The sequence below is a fragment of the Monodon monoceros genome, unplaced genomic scaffold (genome assembly GCF_005190385.1).
Source record: "Monodon monoceros isolate NGI ecotype Baffin Bay Population unplaced genomic scaffold, NGI_Narwhal_1 Super_Scaffold_21, whole genome shotgun sequence".
NCBI classification, from domain to species: Eukaryota; Metazoa; Chordata; class Mammalia; order Artiodactyla; family Monodontidae; genus Monodon; species Monodon monoceros.
This window is the reverse complement of record NW_021703778.1, coordinates 143,997,357-144,021,992: the sequence shown is the minus strand read 5'-3', so window position 1 is coordinate 144,021,992 and position 24,636 is coordinate 143,997,357. Positions and strand designations below refer to the sequence as shown.

Here is a 24,636-nt window from a genome sequence, read left to right as displayed (position 1 = left end):
ATGAAGTGAGAGAGTGGCATGGACATAGACACACTACAAAATGTAAAATAGATAGCTAGTGGGAAGCAGCCGCATAGCACAGGGAGATCAGCTCCGTGCTCTGTGACCACCTAGAGGGGTGGGATGGGAAGGGTGTGGGGGCGCAGGGCACGGGAGGGAGGAGATATGGGGGCGTATGTGTGTGGAGAGCTGATTCGCTTTGTTGTGTAGCGGAGGCTAACAGACCACTGTGGAGCGGTTGTGCTCCAGTGAAGATGTTAAGAAAAGAGAAGGAAAAGAAAAGAAAAATAAATAAATAAGAAAACCTCAAGCAATAATACCAAAGTGTTTTAAAAGAGTGTTTAAAATGAATTTTATTATTTGAATTTTACAAGTAGTCTTTAAAGGCTTCAAACAAGAACTCTGTTGCAAAACTCTAATAAATAGCTTGCCCCAAGTCCCCAAACAAAATGTAAAACAAAATAAAAACTAAACTCAGAAGGATAAGCAAGACTTCAGAATGCTTGGATGTTAGCAGTATTTCTCATTTACAAAGAGATATCAGGCAATGTACAATCTCCTTCATACACGTCAAAGAGAGAAAGAGACAGACAATTGAGATCTTTACAGAGCACTCCGAAATCTTCCTATTTCCATGACAGAAATGTCACCAGAAAAAAAAAAAAAAAAATCCCATGGAGAAATCACAAACGTGAACGAAACTGTAGCATAAAAGTCTAGTGATGGGGGTGCAGGGGAGAAGAGAGGAAAATCCATCCCGTTTCTTTCAGGGATGGAGAGAGGAATGGGCTGACATTACTTGGGGCAGGGAACTTCTGAGCAGGTGCCACTGGACAGGTGAACGTTCCCTTAGACCAGAGTTACCACTGAAGGGGCACAGGTGGTAATTTAGTGACAATTGTGAAGGCAAGAAACAAGGCCACCAGGAGCTCCCCTGGGGCCTCTCAACACTAGTGACCCAGTTTCTCTGTTCTGTGCAGGACTGAGAGCCTTGGAACAATGGCCAGGGGCCCAAAGCAGCTGCATCACTAGACAGGAAAAATAGCACGTCAATCATTTCTGCAGCAGAATCCTTTGGATGCCACACAAGGATGCAGAAAATGCTGGGCTGAAATTGTACACTGGGACATGCAGGTCTCAAAAGGCCATTCCATGATCACAGTCATTGCTCCTAACAAGTAAGTATTAAAGTTCACAATTTAACATTCACTTTTCCTAGTTACAAATACTGGTGAAGTCTTGCTTTGGAGAGAAGGATTTACTAATTTATTAATAAGATCATTTTGAGCAAGCTAAAAATACAATTTTGCCACATTGTTATCTTTAAAAATCTCAAACAAAAACTCTACTTTTGACCAAAATGCATATAAATCATATGATTTTTAGTTTGGAGGAATTCTGAAACCAATTACTGTTTGGAGCCAGGAGGCTACAGAAAGGCTGATCCCACTTTAGAGGGACTGACTTAAGCCAAACAAAAAGGGCTCCAGCTCAGAGGAGCACACAGCACCTGGGACCATTTTCCCAGGGAAAGGAAGAAGTAGTGATGTCATAATGCAGGATGGGAAAGGGGTGTGGCGCACAGCCTCCGTCTCTGCCTCTCTCTGGTTCACTGATTTGTTATTGACAAGTAACCCTGTTCCTGCTCATCTCTGTAAGACAGGGACAGACATCACTAGCTCATGCACAAGCCATTTGAGGGAGGTAGGCATTTTCTCAAAGCACCTCCCTCCCCAGGCATTTTAGGAACGAAGGTAAGAAAATCCCCCTCCCCAAATAAACAGTTTTTAAAAACTTTATTGTCTTCCTAGGAATAATGACATTTGTCAGGATACTGAGGGAAAGCTTGGGTTACCTGAAATAGATAAGAAAGAGCTGATGGAAATAGAGGCAGATGGGCCAGTGGGGGGAACCCTGGTCCTAGCCCCAGTTTCTTTTTAAATACATAACAGATAAAGATCTTGTGCAAAAAAATAAAGACATTCACATTTTAGCAGTTAAACTTTTATTTTACTTTTTTATTTACCTTTTTCTTTTTCTTTTCTACAAAAGGCAGATAATGACTGTTGATCTGCAGTTGTGTTGTGCGCTCCCCTAAAGGGGGCAGAGTTGGGAGCTGGGGCGGGAGCTCGGAGGATGCCTTCCTGGCGGCACTAAGGGGCGCGTGCCCCTGCAGCCCCCCCTCCCGGCCTAGCTCATGTCGATGGTGTTGAAGACCCACTCCGTGAACTTCTTCAGCTTGTCGGAGGCGTTCTGGGATTCCTCCTGCAGCCTCAGGTTGTCCTCTCGCAAGTGCTGAACCTCCGCCTGAAGGTGAGCTTTGTCTTCTTTTTCCTGGGAGGGCGAGCAGAGCAGGAAAGAACTAAGAGGGTGGCCTCACCCTGCCCAGCCGCCACGAGTGGCTGTGGATCTGCGTGCGCCCTTCACCCACTTCCCTCCTTCATTCCACTGAACAGCTGTCTATGTGGCCTGGTGCTGGGCCTTAAGATGCTCTCACCCAGGGAACGGGACTCCCAGAGGCATCCGCTACAGGCTGATTTTGGAATGTAAATACATGACTGAGTAGTTTAATGTCTTTGTTAAGTTGTAAGGAATAAGGGCTGTCTTACATTTTAGACGATTGTTCTGGGGGCTCCTGTGTTAATATAAAGCCACTGAAGAAACAAACAGCATCTAATTCTTTTGGTGCAAGAGCCTGAATAGCAGTGAGGACACGTGGGTCTGGGCTATGGACCAGAGGTGGGGAGGCTGGGAGAGGGCTGGCTGAGGTCTAAAGGCGCTCACAAAAAAGGGAACGCTTTTTCTGTGCGTGTGACAATGAAAGCTTTCTTGCACTATGTGTGTCAGTGGGAACCAAGCTCTAAGCAGCTCCCTAAACGTGTACGGAGAAAGTAGGGAAAACAACCACATCTTATTCCACTAACAAACAAACACTGCTGACAAAGGGCTCTCACAGTTCAAGGGCGGCTTGCGTGGACTGGGTGACCTGCTTTGAGAATATGGTTTACCTTCTTCAGATCTTCTCGAAGCAACTTCAGCATACCTTCCAGCTGGTCCACTTTAGAAGCCAGAGTGGGAGAGGAATTTTTACTGCTGGGAACAAGAAACAAAAGACCTTGCTGGCAGGAGCCTCCATGGCTGGCTTTGTTTGGCATTTTTTTTTTTTTAAGGAGGCGCCTGAATTTACCAAATGGTTTTCAGTGTCAAATTACTCAGTATGGTGACACAACCGTGCATTTTCATTTTAAAAAAGAAAATGGCAGGCTTAACAAAAGGTAATACAAGTGTGAACTACAGCCAATCAATGGCTTCCTTTGTTTAAGATGCTGCATCTTTCTTTGTGACAATATAGGACAATAAGTGAAAATGGTCTCTTTGGCAGCACAAGAAGAACTTTCTGGCAGACACAACTGTCAAACAGTGAAATGAGTATCTCTTTAGAGGCTCTAAGAAGAGGAGAGTTACTCCTCTGTGTGTGCATGTTGGCTGGGGGAGGGTTAGGGCAGGCTCTACCTTGGGGCAACCCAAGTAAGTAAAGCCTGTGGCCACTCACCCAGTGGCGACTAAGTCATAGGGCCCACGTCTTAACTTAGACTAGTTTAAATATCTTCAAATATTAAAAAAATAAGGCTACATCTTTCAGAAGGCTTCTCAGTCCAACCTTAATGTCTTAAGCTCTTCGCTATTATGATCAGCAAACTCTAAGGCCCACAATTTTATTTTCTCCCATCTCATTTAAGTGCTAAAAATGCCATGCCAGTGAAGCATCAAAAGGAAGGGCAGTTAGAGGACGAGAAGGCCATGTAACCAGCTGGACAGATGACACAGCTTGGCAGGGGCTGAAGACCTGTCAACTCTCCCTCCCAGACTCTCCTCTACTTGAATTCAAGCTCCAAAAAGTTTCCAGGTGAGTTCTAGCCAGAAACACAACCTCAGCCTCACACAACCAAGAATCTGAAGGCTTCCATGGAGCCAAATGGCAGCTGCCTCTCTCCAGAGGTCAAGGGGAAGAGGTGGTGACTCTGAACTCTTGGCGTCATGAAATAAAAGGTATTCTTTACTTTAAAAATCAAAGTTCAAGTTGGAATTCCTGACCTAAAATAAGCTGTGTCAACGTCTACTGCTAATTCTAGGTCTACAGCAAGCCCACAGCAGCATGGAGTGTCACAAGGCTGTAAACAAAATGGAATGATAATGACCTCCTCACTTCTAAGAAAGACAGGACGACCAATTAAAAGCTGACAGTGAATGGATTTTAAAAGGGAAGTGGTCAGCTGCAATCCACCGCACCTCACAAGTAGGTCAGGTTTGGATGGGTTGAAGGCCAAGGATGTGACAGAATAAGAGTGGTGCTGAACAGAAAACACTGAGGCTGGGGATGGGGGCAGGGCTGTCCTTCACAAGCCGTTGAGTCCACAGTCCCCGCTCCTGGCAGGGCTGACGCAGCCACTGCAGGCTGTTAGTAACTCTCTGTGGCGTCTCTTGACTTCTGAAGGTCTGCAAAATGAATTCTGTGACTGTGAGTGCACTGATAATCTTTAAGAACATATGTAACCCCACTTGCATTTGCTCATCCACACCCATCTTAAGCTTCTACAGGTTCTACAAAGATTTAGGAGCCGCTTAATAAGCCTTTCTCAGGAGAGCAGTCTTTGCTCACTCAGACTTCTCTTCATCCTAAAAAGGGACATTTGGGGCTCTCCCCTCGACTCTGCAAGTTTTAAAAAAGTTCTCAACAGCCAGACTAACTGCCTCTTTCCTTCCCCAACTGTCCCGACGATAGGATAAATGCAGCATCTGTTACACTCACAACAAACGATCCATTGCTCTTGTACTTCCTCTTGAAGAGGGTTTCCTTACAGACTTGCTTCAGAAGTCTTCAAGCACAAGTCGCCGGTATATCTGTGCAAACCTACGCCAACCTCACTCTTCCCGTTACTGGCTGTTTCTGACCAAGTTTTCTAGATACCTGGATTCTTATCCATCATCAAAAGGTTTTAAGAGATTTCAAATTGATGAAATTATTCTCCATTAGGGAGGGCTTACTATGTGTCCACGGCTGACTGCTGGGATGCTTTAATATATAGGAACATCACACATTTATCCAACAACCTCACCATTTGAAACTGAGGGGGAAATGGAAAAGTCAGCCTCTACATAGTTAAGTAGAAGTCAGAGTCCATACCCTTAACTCAGCTACTGCTTTTATCTTTTAACTTCTTATTTTACATACATCTTACCTATCCTGGTGGCCCAGTTCTAATGTAGGTCTGAAGCAGAACGTTGGGAGCTGCTAAGATGCAGGCACATTTACAAGCATGACCAACTGACAGCTTGAAAACCGGCAGACTCAAAGACTAAACGCATAGGAGTCCGAGGATGTTCAGCACAAATGATTTCTCTTGCCTTACCTAATAAACCCTGAGGACATAAAGGTACTACGGCATTAAAAAATAATGAATATTCATAATGATGACTTTTAAGCCATCAAGAACAGTTTCATGGTGTTTAGAGTATTTGGTTACAAAGCACTCGAACAAAAAGTGAAGCGTCTGGCACCGGAGTGATGAGCTTCATTCAGCTGATACATGTGGCCTCCATCGCCTCTTCCCCACACCTGCGGTCTGTCACTAGTGGAGGTGATGTGTGGTGTGGAGTGGTACCCTCGCCACTGGATGACTAACCTGCTGTAAGACTTCATCTGGGCCAGAGCCTGCTCTTCAAGCTGGTCATTGTTGGATGCAGCACTCAGAGGGCGATGGTTTTCATCACTAGCAGCAAAGAACGAGGCTCTCTGGACTGAAACGGAGAGAAGAAACCATTCAGTATTTTGGAACTGGATCCTGGGCCCTCTCTATGGGGGCCCTCCATTTCTAAAAGAAATGGCCTACACGCACAGTCAGATCTAATCAAGGGGCAGGAATGCATCGGAAACCTTATCTCCCAACCCTTGTAGGAAAATTTTTTTACTGTTTTAGCTGGAAGAGGATAGTAACATTGTAATTTCTCTTTTAAAAACAGTTGTTGTGACTCAGCTTCTATTCCAGCTTTTCCCTTGCTCATAAAAGTACCATTCTATTGTTTCCCTGGAAACAGGCCTCATGCCAAATTTCCAGACCGATGCTTTCCACTCAGTGACAACATAAAGCACATTAAAGAGCTAGTACTAAGCTTCTTGAGGCTTCCTCAAGTATGTTTTCCCTAAGACTCCTGGCCACCTTGGTGGGCTTTAGCCTAGGCCCACACCACCTCTGTTTCAAAATACACAGACTTCAGGCTTGAGCCAAGAAACAAAATCAAATTAAAAAAAAAATCTCCCACTGAAAAACCAAAACTTCTTTCCAGCAACATGGATGGCCCTAGAGATTGTCATACTGAGTGAAGTAAGTCAGAGAAAGACAAATATCATGTGGTATCACTTATATGTGGAATCTAAAAAAAGGGTACTAATAAACTTATCTACAAAACAGAAGTAGAGTTACAGATGTAGAAAACAAACTTATGGAGGGAGAACGAGGGGAAGATGGCGGAAGAGTAAGACGCGGAGATCACCTTCCTCCCCACAAATACACCAGAAACACATCTACATGTGGAACAACTCCTACAGAACACCTACTGAATGCTGGCAGAAGACCTCAGACCTCCCAAAAGGCAAGAAACTCCCCACGTACCTGGGTAGGGCAAAAGAAAAAAAGAAAAAACAGAGACAAAAGAATAGGGACGGGACCTGCACCAGTGGGAGGGAGCTGTGAAGGAGGGAAGGTTTCCACATACTAGAAGCCCCTTCGCGGGCGGAGACGGCGGGTGGCGGCGGGGGGGGGGAGCTTCGGAGCCGCGGAGGAGAGCGCAGCGACAGGGGTGCGGAGGGCAAAGCGCAGAGACTCCCGCACGGAGGATCAGTGCCGACCGACCGGCACTCACCAGCCCGAGATGCTTGTCTGTTCACCCGCCGGGGCGGGCGGGGCTGGGAGCTGAGGCTCAGGCTTTGGTCGGAGCGCAGGGAGAGGACTGGGGTTGGCGGCGTGAACACAGCCTGAAGGGGATAGTGCACCACGGCTAGCCGGGAGGGAGTCCGGGAAAAGGTCTGGAGCTGCCGAAGAGGCAAGAGACTTTTTCTTCCCTCTTTGTTTCCTGGTGCGCGAGGAGAGGGGATTAAGAGCGCTGCTTAAAGGAGTTCCAGAGACGGGCGCGAGCCGTGTCTATCAGCACGAACCCCAGAGCCGGGCATGAGACGCTAAGGCCGCTGCTGCCGCCACCAAGAAGCCTGTGTGCGAGCACAGGTCACTATCCACACCGCCCCTCCCGGGAGCCTGTGCAGCCTGCCACTGCCGGGTTCCCGGGATCCAGAAACAACTTCCCCGGGAGAACGCACGGCCAGCCTCAGGCTGGTGCAACATCACGCCGGCCTCTGCCGCCACAGGCCCGCCCCGCACTCCGTGCCCCTCCCTGCCACCCCCACCCCCGGCCTGAGTGAGCCGGAGCCCCCGAAGCAGCGGCTCCTTTAACCCCGTCCTGTCTGAGCGAAAAACAGATGCCCTCCAGCGACCTACACGCAGAGGTGGGGCCACATTCAAAGCTGAGCCCCCGGGAGCTGTGAGAGCAAAGAAGAGAAAGGGAAATCTCTCCCAGCAGCCTCAGAAGCAGCGGATTAAAGCGCCACAATCAACTAGACGTACCCTGCATCTGGGGAATACCTGAATAGACAACGAATCATCCCAAATTGAGGAGGTGGACTTTGAGAGCAAGATTTATGATTTTTTCCCCTTTTCCTCTTTTTGTGAGTGTGTATGTGTATGCTTCTGTGTGAGATTTTGTCTGTATAGCTTTGCTTCGACCATTTGTCCTAAGGTTCTATCCGTCCTTTTTTAAGAATTTTTTCTCTTAATAATTATTTTTTAATTTAATAACTTTATTATATTTTACTCTATTTTATTTTACTTTATCTACCTTCTTTCTTTTTTCCTTTCTTCCCTCCTTTCTTCCTTCCTTCCTCCCACCGTCCCTCCCTCCCTCCCTCCTTCCTTTCCTTCCTTCCTTCCTTCCTTTCTTTCTTCCTACTTCTACTAATTCTCTCTACTTTTTCTCCCTTTTATTCTGAGCTGTGTGGAGGAAAGGCTCTTGGTGCTGCAGCCATGAGTCAGTGCTGTGGCTCTGAGGTGGGAGAGCCAACTTCAGGACACTGGTCCACAAGAGACCTCCCAGCTCCACATGATATCAAACAGCAAAAATCTCCCAGAGATCTCCATCTCAACGCCAGCACCCAATTTCACTCAACGACCAGCAAGCAACAGTGCTGGACACCCTATGCCAAACAACTAGCAAGACAGGAACACAACCCCAGCCATTAGCAGAGAGGCTAACTAAAATCATAATAAGTCCACAGACACCCCAAAACACACCACCAGACATGGACCGGCCCACCAGAAAGTCAAGATCCAGCCTCATTCACCAGAACACAAGCACTAGTCCCCTCCACCAGGAAGCCTACACAACCCACTGAACCAACCTTAGCCACTGGGGACAGACACCAAAAACAACGGGAACTACGAACCTGCAGCCTGCAAAAAGGAGACCCCAAACACAGTAAGATAAGCAAAATAAGACAGAAAAACACACCGCTGATGAAGGAGCAAGATAAAAACCCACCAGACCTAACAAATGAAGAGGAACTAGGCAGTCTACCTGAAAAAGAATTCAGAATAATGACAGTAAAGATGATCCAAAATCTTGGAAATAGAATAGACAAAATGCAAGAAACATTTAACAAGAACCTAGAAGAACTAAAGATGAAACAAGCAACGATGAACAACACAATAAATGAAATGAAAAATACTCTAGATGGGATCAATAGCAGAATAACTGAGACAGAAGAACGGGTAAGTGACCTGAAAGATAAAATAGTGGAAATAACTACTGCAGAGCAGAATAAAGAAAAAAGAATGAAAAGAACTGAGGACAGTCTCAGAGACCTCTGGGACAACACTAAATGCACCAACATTCGAATTACAGGGGTTCCAGAAGAAGAAGAGAAAAAGAAAGGGACTGAGAAAATATTTGAAGAGATTACAGTTGAAAACTTCCCTAATGTGGGAAAGGAAATAGTTAATCAAGTCCAGGAAGCACAGAGAGTCCCATATAGGATAAATCCAAGGAGAAATACGCCAAGACACATATTAATCAAACTGTCAAAAATTAAATACAAAGAAAACATATTAAAAGCAGCAAGGGGAAAACAACAAATGACACACAAGGGAATCCCCATAAGGTTAACAGCTGATCTTTCAGCAGAAACTCTGCAAGCCAGAAGGGACTGGCAGGACATATTTAAAGTGATGAAGGAGAAAAACCTGCAACTAAGATTACTCTACCCAGCAAGGATCTCATTCAGATTTGATGGAGAAATTAAAACCTTTACAGACAAGCAAAAGTTGAGAGAGTTCAGCACCACCAAACCAGCTTTACAACAAATGCTAAAGGAACTTCTCTAGGCAAGAAACACTGGAGAATGAAAAGACCTACAATAAAAAACCCAAAACAATTTAGAAAATGGGAATAGGAACATACATATCGATAATTACCTTAAATGTAAATGGATTAAATGCTCCAACCAAAAGACACAGATTGGCTGAATGGATACAAAAACAAGACCCATATATATGCTGTCTACAAGAGACCCACTTCAGAGCTAGAGACACATACAGACTGAAAGTAAGGGGATGGAAAAAGATATTCCATGCAAATGGAAACCAAAAGAAAGCTGGAGTAGCAATTCTCATATCAGAAAAAATAGACTTTAAAATAAAGACTATTACAAGAGACAAAGAAGGACACTACATAATGATCAAGGGATCAATCCAAGGAGAAGATATAACAATTGTAAATATTTATGCACCCAACATAGGAGCACCTCAATACATAAGGCAAATACTAACAGCCATAAAAGGGGAAATCGACAGTAACACATTCATAGTAGGGGACTTTAACACCCCACTTTCACCAATGGGCAGATCATCCAAAATGAAAATAAATAAGGAAACACAAGCTTTAAATGATACATTAAACAAGATGAACTTAATTGATATTTATAGGACACTCCATCCAAAAACAACAGAATACACATTTTTCTCTAGTGCTCATGGAACATTCTCTAGGATAGATCATATCTTAGGTCACAAATCAAGTCTTGGTAAATTAAAAAAAATTGAAATTGTATCAAGTATCTTTTCCAACCACAACGCTATGAGACTAGATATCAATTACAGGAAAAGACCTGTAAAAAATACAAACACATGGAGGCTAAACAATACACTACTTAATAACGAAGCGATCACTGAAGAAATCAAAGAGGAAATCAAAAAATACCTAGAAACAAATGACAATGGAGACACGACGACCCAAAACCTATGGGATGCAGCAAAAGCAGTTCTAAGAGGGAAGTTAACAGCAATACAAGCCCACCTTAAGAAACAGGAAACATCTCAAATAAACAACCTAACCCTGCACCTAAAGCAATTAGAGAAAGAAGAACAAAAAAACCCCAAAGTTAGCAGAAGGAAAGAAATCATAAAAATCAGATAAGAAATAAATGAAAAAGAAATGAAGGAAACGATAGCGAAGATCAATAAAAGTAAAAGCTGGTTCTCTGAGAACATAAACAAAATTGATAAACCATTAGCCAGACTCATCAAGAAAAAAAGGGAGAAGACTCAAATCAATAGAACTAGAAATGAAAAAGGAGGAGTAACAACTGGCACTGCAGAAATACAAAAGATCGTGAGAGATTACTACAAGCAACTCCATGCCAATAAAATGGACAACTTGGAAGAAACGGACAAATTCTTAGAAATGCACAACCTGCCAAGACTGAATCAGGAAGAAATAGAAAATATGAACAGACCAATCACAAGCACTGAAATTGAAACTGTGATTAAAAATCTTCCAACAAACAAAAGCCCAGGACCAGATAGATGGCTTCACAGGCGAATTCTATCAAACATTAGGAGAAGAGCTAACACCTATCCTTCTCAAACTCTTCCAAAATATAGAAGAGGGAGGAACACTCCCAAACTTCTTCTACGAGGCCACCGTCACCTTGATACCAAAACCAGACAAGGACGTCACAAAGAAAGAAAAATACAGGCCAATATCACTGATGAACATAGATGCAAAACCCCTCAACAAAATACTAGCAAACAGAATCCAACAGCACATTAAAAGGATCATACACCATGATCAAGTGGGGTTTATTCCAGGAATGTAAGGATTCTTCAAAATACACAAATCAATAAACGTGATACACCGTATTAACAAACTGAAGGAGAAAAACCATATGATCATCTCAATAGATGCAGAGAAAGCTTTCGACAAAATTCAACACCCATTTATGATAAAAACCCTGCAGAAAGTAGGCATAGAGGGAACTTTCCTCAACATAATAAAGGCCATATAGGACAAACCCACAGCCAACATCATCCTCAATGGTGAAAAACTGAAAGCATTTCCACTAAGATCAGGAACAAGACAAAGTTGCCCACTCTCACCACCTTTATTCAACATAGTTTAGGAAGTTTTAGCCATAGCAATCAGAGAAGAAAAGGAAATAAAAGGACTCCAAATCAGAAAAGAAGAAGTCAAGCTGTCACTGTTTGCAGATGACATGGTACTATACATAGAGAATCCTAAAGATGCTACCAGAAAACTACTAGAGCTAATCAATGAATTTGGTAAAGTTGTAGGATACAAAATTAATGCACAGAAATCTCTGGCATTCCTATACACTAATGATGAAAAATCTGAAAGTGAAATCAAGAAAACACTCCCATTTACCATTGCAACAGAAAGAATAAAATATCTAGGAATAAACCTACCTAAGGAGACAAAAGACCTGTATGCAGAAAATTATAAGACACTGATGAAAGAAATTAAAGATGATACAAATAGATGGAGAGATATACCATGTTCGTGGATTGGAAGAATCAACGTTGTGAAAATGACTCTACTACCCAAAGCAATCTACAGATTCAATGCAATCCCTATCAAACTACCACTGGCATTCTTCACAGAACTAGAACAAAAAATTTCACAATTTGTATGGAAACACAAAAGACCCCGAATAGCCAAAGCAACCTTGAGAAAGAAAAATGGAGCTGAAGGAATCAGGCTCCCTGACTTCAGACTATACTACAAAGCTACAGTAATCAGGACAGTATAGTACTGGCACAAAAACAGAAAGATAGATCAATGGAACAGGATAGAAAGCCCAGAGATAAACCCACGCACATATGGTCACCTTATCTTTGATAAAGGAGGCAGGAATGTACAGTGGAGAAAGGACAGCCTCTTCAATATTGGTGCTAGGAAAACTGGACAGCTACACGTAAAAGTATGAGATTAGATCACTCCCTAACACCATACACAAAAATAAGCTCAAAATGGATAACAGACCTAAATGTAAGGCCAGAAACTATCAAACTCTTAAGAGGAAAACATAGGCAGAACACTCTATGACATAAATCACAGCAAGATCCTTTTTGACCCACCTCCTAGAGAAATGGAAATAAAAACAAAAATAAACAAATGGGACCTAATGAAACCTCAAAGCTTTTGCACAGCAAAGGAAACCATAAAGAAGACCAAAAGACAACCCTCAGAATGGGAGAAAATATTTGCAAATGAAGCAACTGACAAAGGATTAATTTCCAAAATTTACAAGCAGCTCATGCAGCTCAATAACAAAAAAACAAACAACCCATTCCAAAAACGGGCAGAAGACCTAAATAGACATTTCTCCAAAGAAGATATACAGACTGCCAACAAACACATGAAAGAATGCTCAACATCATGAATCATTAGAGAAATGCAAATCAAAACTACAATGAGATATCATCTCACACCAGTCAGAATGGCCATCATCAAAAAATCTAGAAACAATAAATGCTGGAGAGGGTGTGGAGAAAAGGGAACCCTCTTGCACTGCTGGTGGGAATGTGAATTGGTACAGCCACTATGGAGAACAGTATGGAGGTTCCTTAAAAACTACAAATAGAATTACCATATGGCCCAGCAATCCCACTACTGGGCATATACCCTGAGAAAACCAAAATTCAAAAAGAGTCATGTACCAAAATGTTCATTGCAGCTCTATTTACAATAGCCCGGAGATGGAAACAACCTAAGTGTCCATCATCGGACGAATGGATAAAGAAGATGTGGCACATATATACAACGGAATATTACTCAGCCATAAAAAGAAACGAAATTGAGCTATTTGTAATGAGGTCGATAGACCTAGAGTCTGTCATACAGAGTGAAGTAAGTCAGAAAAAGAAAGACAAATACCGTATGCTAACACATATATATGGAATTTAAGAAAAAAAAATGTCATGAAGAACCTAGGGGTAAGACAGGAATAAAGACACAGACCTACTAGAGAACGGACATGAGGATATGGGGAGGGGGAAGGGTGAGCTGTGACAAAGCAAGAGAGAGGCATGGACATATATACACTACCAAACGTAAGGTAGATAGCTAGTGGGAAGCAGCCGCATAGCACAGGGAGATCAGCTCGGTGCTTTGTGACCGCCTGGAGGGGTGGGATACGGAGGGAGACGCAAGAGGGAAGAGGTATGGGAACATATGTATATGTATAACTGATTCACTTTGTTATAAAGCAGAAACTAAGACACCATTGTGAAGCAATTATATCCCAATAAAGATGTTAAAGAAAAAAAAAAAAAGAAAACAAACTTATGTTACCAGGGGGTAAGCGGGGGGGATAAATTGGGAGATTGGGATTGACACGTACACACTACTATATATAAAACAGATAACTAATAAGGACCTACTGTACGGCACAGGGAACTCAATACTCTGTAATGTCCTATATGGGAAAAGAATCAAAAAAAGAATGGGTATATGTATATGTAGAACTGATTCATTCTGCTGTATACCTGAACCTAACACAACATTGTAAATCAACTATACTCCAATAAAAATTAAAACAAAAGACAAAACTGTGATTTTATATGAAGGAGAGTGACCAACACATTGAAATTTATAATCACGTTAGTCCTGGGGAACTGCCATCAGCTAAAATGGGGATTCACTGTTCACCGCTCTGTGGTTGTGTGACTTCTGAATTCCATGGCCTAGGCAATTGGCTCCCGCAAACTGGAGCTTGACTGAAGAGCAACTTTCAATCCTTCCAAGTAAGGGCAATAAAACAAAACCTCAAAACCAATCAGCTGCGAGCACCATCGTTTTACAAAGACCATTTTAGCATCAAAAAATCGGGAAGGGCAACCTCAGAGTCAGTCTATCAAAAAAAGACCTCTGACAACCTCATGTCAACACACACAGCAATGCTTTTAGTTTTTTTCTATTTCAGCAGAGCAGGTCAGCACTAGTCTAAGGGCCTGCGCTGAAGGACCACTGGCTTAACGCAAGCACACAGCAAGGGGGTTGACGTAGGAACGAAGCACGCAGAAAGCACACCTGCTACCACACACCCGAGAGATGAGTGAGAAGAGCAGAGGAAGGAGCCTGGGGCTGGGCCAAGCAGGACAAGCATCCTAACAGATCCAACTGTGCGTTGAGCAATGACGTCTTCACGACGTGATAAAAAACTCTCCCGGACACGTGCTGTTTTCATTCAAGTGACAGTTGGGATTCCCCTGCACTCTGCCCTTCTCAGATACAGGGAGGCGAGGCATCCGTGTGACGAATTCCTACGTAGAGGAAACACTGGGTTCCACCTGATTAAATCTGACAGTGGGGGCCCCTACCAAGTGCTCAAGAACTGTTAGCTCAACTGGTTTCTGGCTGTGATGGTAAAATGTGTGTGTTGTCAGTGTGTCCAGAGCACTCACACTGCCCACGACCTCAGTGTGGCCCAGCCTGGACCATCAGTAGACTCACCCTCATATGCCTTGGCAGCATCCACCAGGTTGGACCAATCCAAATCCGCAGCAGCGTCGGGCAGGGGCATGAGGCCGGGGTCGGGCATGGGCGGCCTTTGGGTCTCCTGGATGTCATTGAGGGAGCTGTCCGAGGCCGAGAACTCTCCTGCAGGAAGGGACAAGGGATAAGATGCTTCTCACGCCCACAGGAGAGCCACTCAAAGTTTTACCCATTTTCTGTTACAATATATTTGTAAGTCATTTGTTACCTGGAATCAGTTTCTAGTCTAACAGGCCGTCAGTGGTCATTCTAAAGCTGAGTCGAACTGGGAATTGACTTCCTCCAACCTTAATTCACTTTTGTATAACCTCCCACTGTCCCATTTCCAGTGGGGTGAGTCTTGGAAAAGTCAGTCCTGCACCGAGGCAATGTGTTTGCTTTGGCAGGAGCTGCTTGTCTACAGTGGGACCCAGGGCAGCTCCTCGTGTTTCCTCGCAGAGTCGAGAGATTCAGGCTGGGGTGAAGGGACCTACTTCAAGAGAGGTGGGTTTTGCAGCCAGGCCAGGGAGGCTTGGTGATGCTTGTTTGAGGGGACAGTAAAGCTTATTTTTAACTGCACTGGAACCTGGGATCTGACTGCCCTCCATGTGGACTCCCTGCATCCCTGGGACTGGTGAGGGACATCCCTGGCCCATGTCCTGTATCCCAGGAACGGCCCACTGGTTTCTGCAGCTGGATGTATCCAGGGTGGTGTGAGAACCGAATCAGAGCACGTGAAAGTGAGCGCTGGGTCACCCAGCAGAGTTAACACAGGTTAACTGGCGTTGGCATCCTCCTCCTTCCCAAGGACACGCTAAGCAACACTTGGCATCAGTTTTCTTTTTTTGTTTTCTTAACGCACATCTTATAATCTTAAGTTCTTATTTGAGAATGTAAAAATACAAGGTACGATAGACTTCAGCAGTCTTAGTTGAGTGCCAAGAATAATATAGAAAGGGAAGGTAGTTGATAAATGAGTTTATAATCTTAAGTGTAAAAATGTAGAAAGACAAAAAGAAATGGTCCACATCAAAAAAACTTAAAAAAAATTCAATTATGTAAACTTACGACTAAATAAATCATATTTTAAAAAGATGGTACTCAAGACTCATCACTGGTTGATTACATTTTTTTTTTGCTATTTTCTATGTTGTGGAGGTATCTATATGGTGGAAACTCTATACAGAAGTGTATCTGTATACATCTCTTCCCAGTTTGCCTTCAGCGACATCACTTTGGTAACCTGAAATCAGCTGAGGTAGGAGTATATCTACACCACAGTAACTGACAAGTGCTGCAAGTCAGGGCCTGTGCCTCCTTCCAGGAGCTGATTGTTAAACGTTTACCAGCACAAGAATCATACTTCCAGTGAGGACAAAAAGACACTGAGAGATACTCAGCTGGGAAGTGATGTAGTAAACTTTGTTCATTGGGAAGATCATTTTGTTTCTTTTTTAAATTCAAACAGAAAGTCACAGAAATTATAATCATCCTTATCAGTTCGCTCAGTCCCGTGTGATTTTTTTTTCATCTTGATCTATTGTTCGCACTTTTATGAATTCATCAGTTTTCCATCAGAGTTCTGAAAATGCTTCTTCATTCAGTTCAGCAGTATAGTCAGTTACCAGAAACCTGTACAGTTTTCGATTTACAGCAGCCCAACATCCCAAGCCCCTTCTAAGGTGACAATTTTTTAAAATACAAATATGAAACTACAGTAACAGCTCATCTCTGCTTATCCTGGGGACGGGAGGAATGGGTGAAATGAGCCCCTCTGTGCAGTGGAGGGCGTGCTGCTACCGCTCAGGTTCATATAGGTGGAGGAGAGGGGGAAACGTAGCTCAGGAAACGAAGATGCTCTCGATGGGGCAGCAGCTGGGGCAGAAACGAGAGCAGAGCATGTGCCTCCATGAGGAGGGTCACCCGCACAATGTGACTGTAACACTAAAACTCACGCAAACACAAAGCTGAAAGTGAACTTCTCAGTTAAAATCTCTAAGCGACTCTGGAAATAACTGTGAATTAAAAAGTTCTGTCAATTATGATAGCCTATAAACCAGAGAACATTTAGTGCTTGCTTTCCCTTTCAAATTACGTAAAGAACTGGTCTGAAGTGCAGTTACTAATGTGCTTAACATTAGCAAAATTATGAGTAAATGGACATCAACAAATGTTGCCTGATATTAAAGGCTCAGCTGTATTTAAACTTGCTCCCACCAAGGGTAAGTAGTTGGAATGATTTACAATGTTGTGTTAGTTTCTGATGTACAGCAAAGTGATTCAGTACATATATATATATTTTTTTCGTTTTCAGATTCTTTGGAACAGACAGTTTTGTGTGTTACACACAACCACCCTTCTGCCCTTTTATCTCTGGGGCCCAAATTTCCACTTGGAAAAAAAAGAAGTCGCCCATTCCCCAAACACATCTCAGTATCTCAGTGGTGGTCACACCAACGAGGCCAAGGCGTAGGGATCAGCCCCCCAAGGACTGCTCAGTTTAGGGCGTGGGATCACTGTGGCTGCTGCCTGACTTTTAGGAAAGCAAGAAGAGGTGATGGAAGGAGCTGGGAGAGGGTGGCCTGCTCCTTCCCTCCCTCAGTGCCAGGCCTTCAGCCACAGGCTTCACAGGGAAGGTGTGAGGGGGGCAGATTTCCAGGCTGTTCTCTTAGTATGTGAGCTTCCAAAAAGCAGGGCCTACTGTGACATGACACATGCAGACAGGCTTTCACAGAGGGTTTATTTTTATCCCTATAAAGGTTAAAAAAAATGGGGAAGTGAAAGAAACATTCAAGGTAGGCAGGAAGTTGTAAGAGGAATGGAGTGCAGGGAGAGTGGTCCCAATGCAGGGAGAGAAGGGGAGAAAAAAAGGCTACTATTTAGGGCACAACTAGGAGGTGGTTTCTAGAGTCCAGATGGTAAAAAGTGGTCATTTCATGTGTCAGCTTTGGTTCATAGACAGTGACTTTTCAGAACAAAGAGAAATCAGTTTCAAGCCATAGTTGGACCTCTTAAAAAGAGGGAGGAGGGGGAAGCTGATGTGATTCTTGAGTGATGTCTGCCATAGGGGAGAAGGGGAGAAGGGAACTGTGTAGGAAGCAGGATGGAGATGATGGAGGAACAGTCATGGGAGTGGGTTGAAAGCTCAGAAAAGATGCAGGGAGAAAGCAAACTAGGAAGGCAGGAGATTTAAAGAAAACACTGCTTCAGAGAAGAAGCAGAAGGAAAAGAAATTGGGTATAAATGGACATAGAGAGAGATAAAGCTGCACAGTTCCCTGAAGGAAAAAGGGCAGAAGGGAGGTGGGGTTACAGCCGTACGTATGATAAGCAGGCACACAGGTTCCATAATAGGTATCTGCTGTGCTGGGCAATAGTGGGAGGGTAGCTGCAGAACCCTGGAATGGAGTTGGACAGAGGAGAAAGAAAAAAAGCAATTTTTTTTGGTCCCTGAATATGGCCCTTAATAAAACTGGGATCAAGTAAGGTGATGGAGGAACAAGGCATTTATGCATCAAAGGGAAGAATACGAGGTGCCCGGCATCAATAAGCCTTTTCCTAAATAATACTCACTCACTCGATGAATGAATGAGTCAACAAGTGAGTGGCCGACACCACAGCTAATATTCTCACAGCTGGGAAACACAGAACAATGCTGTGGCTCAGGGAAGCCAGTGGATAAAATTCTCTAAGAAATAACTGATCTGGTGTTAGCCAAATTTGCCCAATCCTAACAGCAGCTGGGATGTTTGGTAAAAAATACAATACAAACCACACTTTTGTATTCAAATTCAGCAGGTCTTGGGTGAGGTCTGGAAATCTCTATGTTTAACAAGCATCCCAAGGGAGAGCTTTTACCACATCGGGAGCCCCAGTTTTGTGGCTGCTGCACAGTGGCTGCCCCTTGGGCTCTGGAGCCCAAGAGGAGCTCATGTTTCTGGGTCCCATGGGACTCTTAACACCTGAAGAGGCAGTTCTTGGCAGGCTACCACCCCCCCAGGGCACTGCCAGGCAGCAGACTGAAACTCACCCCAGTCTTTCTGTGAAAGAGTCCTATTCGCTTGTCCTGGAGCTTTGGCCACAGGCATAGCCTTCTGTTTTGGCACATTTAGAGGCCTACAAGATGCTCTCAGGGAACAGAGGCCTGTGGACGCAATCTTTGTGTTCTCCATCTGCCTCACTCAGCTCATAGGCATCTCCAGAAAGGTGCTTATACATACATGTGGTGTCCCAGTACTTATGACTGCCACCCGGCAGACACCTCCAGGTCACTGGTGGTGGTGGTGGTGGGGTGGTGCTTATACTTGCGGTCCCATAGGACTGTACATATGTGCATACTTTAAAAGCTGCTGCCTGAGATTCCGGTTTCCAATCTAAGTGATGACTGAGATCTAAGTGATGACTGAATCTAAGTGATGACTGAGATCCATCCCTTGGAGACACTGGCAGGTCTTGTCACACCCTCAGCTATTGGAGGCTCTTAAAAATAAACTAGGCTGCTTGGACAATCACAAAAGTTTGAGAGACAACCAAGAGCTAGGGCAGGGTAGGAAGACACGGTTCATCCTCTACATGAGGCCACTCCATCAAAGCTGGGAGAGGTGGCTGTTTTACCTAATACGTAGAAACAAACACAGCATCAAGGAAGATGAAGAAACAAAGGAAAATGTTCCAAATGAAAAACACAAGAAAAATCTCAGGAAAAATTCTCAATGAAATGAAGATAAGTAACTTACCAGATAAAGAGTTAAAAATGATGGCCATAAAGATGTTCACGAAGCTTGAAAGAAGAAAGGATGAACACGGTGAGAACTTCCACAAAGACACAGAACGTAAAAGAGAGTACCAAACAGAAGTCACAGAGCTGAAGAACACAGTAACTGAACCGAAAAATACACTAGAGGGGCTCAACAGCAGACTAGATGAAGCAGAAGAAAGGATCGGTGAAGTCTAACATGGGGTAGAGGAATTCAGTCAATCCGAGAGGCAAAAAGAAAAAAGAATGAAAAACAGGGAAGAAAGCTTAAGGGACATATGGGGCAACATCAAGCGTACCAACATTCACATTATAGGGGTCCCCGGAGGAGAAGAGGGAAAGGGCAGAAAACTTATTTGAAGAAATAATGGCTGAAAACTTCCCTAACCAAGGGAAGGAAACAGATATCTAGATCCATGAAGTCCAGAGAGTTCCAAAAAAGATGAACCCGAAGAAAACCACACCAAAACACATAATTAAAATGCCAACAGTTAAAGAGAAGGAGAGGGACTTCCCTGGTGGTGCAGTGGTTAAGAATCTGCCTGCCAATGCAGGGGACACAGGTTCGAGCCCTAGTCTGGGAAGATCCCATATGCCGCGGAGCAACTAAGCCCATGCGCCACAACTACTGAGCCCGCGAGCCACAACCACTGAAGCCTGTGCGCCTAGAGGCCATGCTCTGCAGCAAGAGAAGCCACCACAATGAGAAGCCTGTGCACCGCAACTAGAGAAAGCCCGCATGCAGCAAGAAAAACCCAACCTAACCAAAAATAAATAAATTAATTAATAAAAAAAAAAGAGAAGGAGAGAGTCTTAAAAGCAGGAAGAAAAGAACAATTTGTTACATAGAAGGGAACCCCCCATTAGACTATCAGCACATTTTTCAGGAGGAACTTTGCAAGCCAGAGGGGCGCCGCATGATATATTCAAAGTGCTGAAAGGAAAAAACTGCCAACAAAGAATAATCTACCTGGCAAAGCTGTCAATTCAGAATTGAAGGAGAAATAAGAGTTTTTCAGATAAGCAAAAGCTAAGGAAGTTCATTACTACACTGGTCTTATAAGAATTATTAAAGGGACTTCTTTAAGCAGAGAGAAAGAGTGCTAATTAGTAATAAGAAAACATATTAAAGTATGTATCTCACTGGAAAAGGTAAATATATACTAAAGGTGGTGAACTGACCACTTGTAAAGCTAGTATGAAGGTTAAAAGACAAAAGTAGTAAAAATAACTATAACTATAATAAGTTAAGGGATACGCAAGATAAAAAGACGTAAATTTTACATAAAAACGAAATGGGGTGGGGAGTAAAAGTTAGAGCTTTAGAATATGTTCAAATTTAAGTTGTTCTCAACTTAAAACAGACTGTTATAAGTTGTTTTAAGTAAGCTTCATGGTAACCACAAACCAAAACTCTATAGTATATACACAAAAGATAAAGAGAAAGAAAGCAAAGCATGCCACTAAAGAAAGTCATCAAACTACAAAGGAAGACAGTAAAGAAGAAGAAAGGATCAGAGGAACTACAGGCATCCAGAAAACAACAAAATGGTACAAGTACATAGTTACCGATAATTACTTTAAATGTAAACAAACTAAATTCTTCAATTAAAAGATATAGAGTGATTGGATAAAAAATATATATCTAATTGTTGCTTCAAGAGATTCACTTCACATGTAAGAACACACACAAAGGGATGGAAAAAGATATTCCAAGCAAAAGGAAACCAGAAGAAAGCTGGGGTGCTATACTTAAATCAGATGAAATAGACTTTAAGACAAAGACTGTAGTAAGAGACAAAGATCATGACATAATACTAAAGTGGTTATTCAACAACAGAATATAACATTTGTAAATATTTGTGCACATAACCTAGGAGCACCTAATTATATAAAGCAAATATTAATACACCTCAAGGGAGAATAGACAGGAATACAACAACAACAGGGGACTTTAATACATCACTTTCAACAAATGATAGATCACCCAGACAAAAAAACAATAAAGAAACATTGGCCTTAAATGACATGTTAGACTGATGGTCTTAACAGAAATACAGAACATTCCATTCAAAAGCAACAGAATGCACATTCTTCTCAGGTGCATATGGGATATTCTCCAGGATAGACCATATGCTAGGCCACAGCAAGTCTTACTAAATTTAAAAAGATTAAAACCATATCAAACATCTCTTCTGACCACAGTGGTATGTACCAGAAATTGATTACAGGAGAAAATTGGAAAATTCACAAATAGGTAGAGATTAAACAAACAACATGCTACTGAACAACTGATGGATCTAAGAAGCAAGCAAGAGAAACTTAAAAAGTACTTTGAGACAACTGAAAATGGAAATACAACATACCAAATTATGGGATGCAGCAAAAGCAATTCTAAGAGGGAAGTTCATAACAATAAATGCCTACATCAAGGAATGAGAATGGTCTCAAAAAACCAAATTTTACCTCTCAAGAAACTAGGAAAAGAAGAATTGAAGCCCACAGTTAGTAGAAGGAAGGAAATAACAAAGATCAGAGCAAAATAAATGAAAGACTAAAAAGAGAACAGAAAAGGTCAATGAAACTAAGAGCTGGTTCTTTGAAAAAAAAAATAAACGAAATTGATAAACCTTTAGCTACACTCAGGAAAAAAAGAGAGGACTCAAAATCAGAAATCCAAGAGGAGATGTTACATCTGATACCACAGAAATACAAGGGATCATAAGATACTACTATAAACAGTCATATGCCAACAAACTGGACAACTTCAAAGAAATGGAACACACAACTACCAAGACTGAATCATGAAGAAATAGAAGATCTGAACAGACAAATTACTAGTAAGGACATGGAATCAGTAATCATAAATCTCCCAACAATGAAAGTCAGGACTCAGACAGCTTTACTGATGAATTCTACCAAACATTCAAAGGAGATTTAATACCATTCCTTCTCAAACTCTTCCAGAAAAATAGAAGAGGAGGGAACCCTTCCAAACACATTTTACAAGGCCAGCATTACCCTGATATGGAAACCAGACAAGGATGCCACAAGAAAAGAAAATTATAGGCCAATATCCCTAAAAACATGGATGCAAAACCCCTCAACAAAATATTAGCAAACCTAATTCAACAATATGTTAAGAGGATCATATACCATGTTCAAGTGGGTTTCATTCCAGGGATGTAAGGGTGGTTCATCAATGTGAAAAACCACATTAACAAAATGAAATATAAAAATCATATAATCATCTCAATAGATGCAGAAAAAGCATTTTACATTTTCAACATCCATTTATGATAAAAACTCTGAACAAAGTGAGTATTGAGGGAACATACCTCATCATAATAAAAACCATATATCACAAGCCCACAGGTGATGCCATACTCAACTTTGAAAAGCTGAAAGCTCTAAGGTCAGGAACAAGACAGGATGCCCACTCTCACCACTTTTGTTCAACATAGTATTGGAAGTCCTACCCAGAGCAGTTAGGCAAGAAGAATAAATAAAAGGCATCCAAATCAGAAAAGGAGTAAAACTGTCACTATTTGCAGATAACATGTCATATATAGAAAACCTTAAAGACTCCACCAAAAAACTATTAGAACTAATCAAAGAATTCAGGAAAGTTGTAAGACACACAATCAATACAAAAAAACCTGTTGTTTCTATGCACTAACAACAAGCTATCAAAAGGATATATTAAGAAAATCCCATATACAAAAAAGAATAAAACACCTAGGAATAAATTTAACCAAGGAGGTAAAAGACCTGTACACTGAAAAATACAAGACATTAATGAAAAAACTGACGAAGACACAAATAAATGAAGACATTCAATGCTCACGGATTAGAAGAATACTGTTAAAATGTCCATACCACCGAAGCCATCAACATATTCAAAGCAATCCCTATCAAAATTCCCATGGCATATTTTACAGAAATAGAATAAACCATCCTAACATTTGTATGGAACCATAAGAGACCCTGAATAGCCAAATCAGTGTTGAGAAGAACCAAAAAACTGGAGGCATCATGCTTCCTGATTTCAAATTTTATTACAGAGGTACAATAAAACAGTATGGTATTGGCATAAAAATAGACACATAGATCAATGGAACAGAATAGAGAGCCCAGAAGTAAACCCACACATATATGATCAATAAATTTATGACAAAGGAGGAAAGAATATACAATGGGGAAAGGACAATATTTTTAATAAATGGTGTTGGGAAAACTGGACAGCTACATGCAAAAGAATGAACGTGGACCACTATTTTACACCATATGCAAAAGTTAACTCATAATGTATTAAAGACTTGAGTGTAACACCTGAAACCATAAAAATCCTAGAAGAAAACATACATGGTAAGCTCCTTGACATAAGTCTCGGTGATGATTTTTTGGTTCTGACACCAAAAGCAACAAAAGGAAAAATAAACAAGTGGTACTACATCAAACTAGAAAGCTTCTGTGCAGCAAAGGAAACCATCAAAAAAATGAAAAGGCTACCTACCGAATGGGAGAAGATATTTGCAAATCACATATCTGATAAGGGGTTAATATCCGAAATATGTAAAGAACTCATACAACTCAATAGCAAAAAAGCAAACAATCCGAGTAAAAAATGGGTAGAAGATTTGAATAGACGTGTTCCCAAAGAAGACATACAGATGGCCAACAGGTATATGAAAAGATGGTCAACACCACTCATCATCCAGGAAATGCAAATCGAAACCTATTGAGATGTTATCTCATAACTGTTGAACGGCTATTATCAAAAAGACAACAAGTAACAATTGTTGGTAAGAATGTAGAGAAAAGGGAGCCCTTGTGCACTGTTCATGGGAATGTAAATTGGTGCAACCACTATGGAAAACAGTATGGAGGGTCCTCAAAAAATTAAAAATAGAATTACCATATGATCTACCAATTCTACTTCTG

At 42.2% G+C, this 24,636-nt stretch overlaps 1 protein-coding gene across 14 annotated transcripts in view; it reads right to left on the bottom strand.

The window, feature by feature from the left end:
• Positions 1 to 343: 343 nt before the first annotated feature.
• Positions 344 to 24,636, bottom strand: part of SIPA1L1 (signal induced proliferation associated 1 like 1) — a 377,878-nt gene continuing 353,585 nt past the window's right edge. For 9 of the 14 annotated variants that reach the window (XM_029239481.1, XM_029239486.1, XM_029239484.1 and 6 more), the window contains 4 exons: positions 14,917 to 15,063; positions 5,685 to 5,799; positions 3,009 to 3,093; positions 1,989 to 2,334 (listed from right to left, as the gene is read on the bottom strand). In XM_029239481.1, coding sequence (XP_029095314.1) covers positions 2,191 to 2,334; positions 3,009 to 3,093; positions 5,685 to 5,799; positions 14,917 to 15,063 — 491 coding nt within the window. In that variant the 3' untranslated portion in view covers positions 1,989 to 2,190. Of the gene's footprint in view, positions 2,335 to 3,008; positions 3,094 to 5,684; positions 5,800 to 14,916; positions 15,064 to 24,636 lie in introns of all 14 variants that reach the window. The other 5 variants (XM_029239492.1, XM_029239493.1, XM_029239494.1 and 2 more) reach the window with 3 other exon arrangements.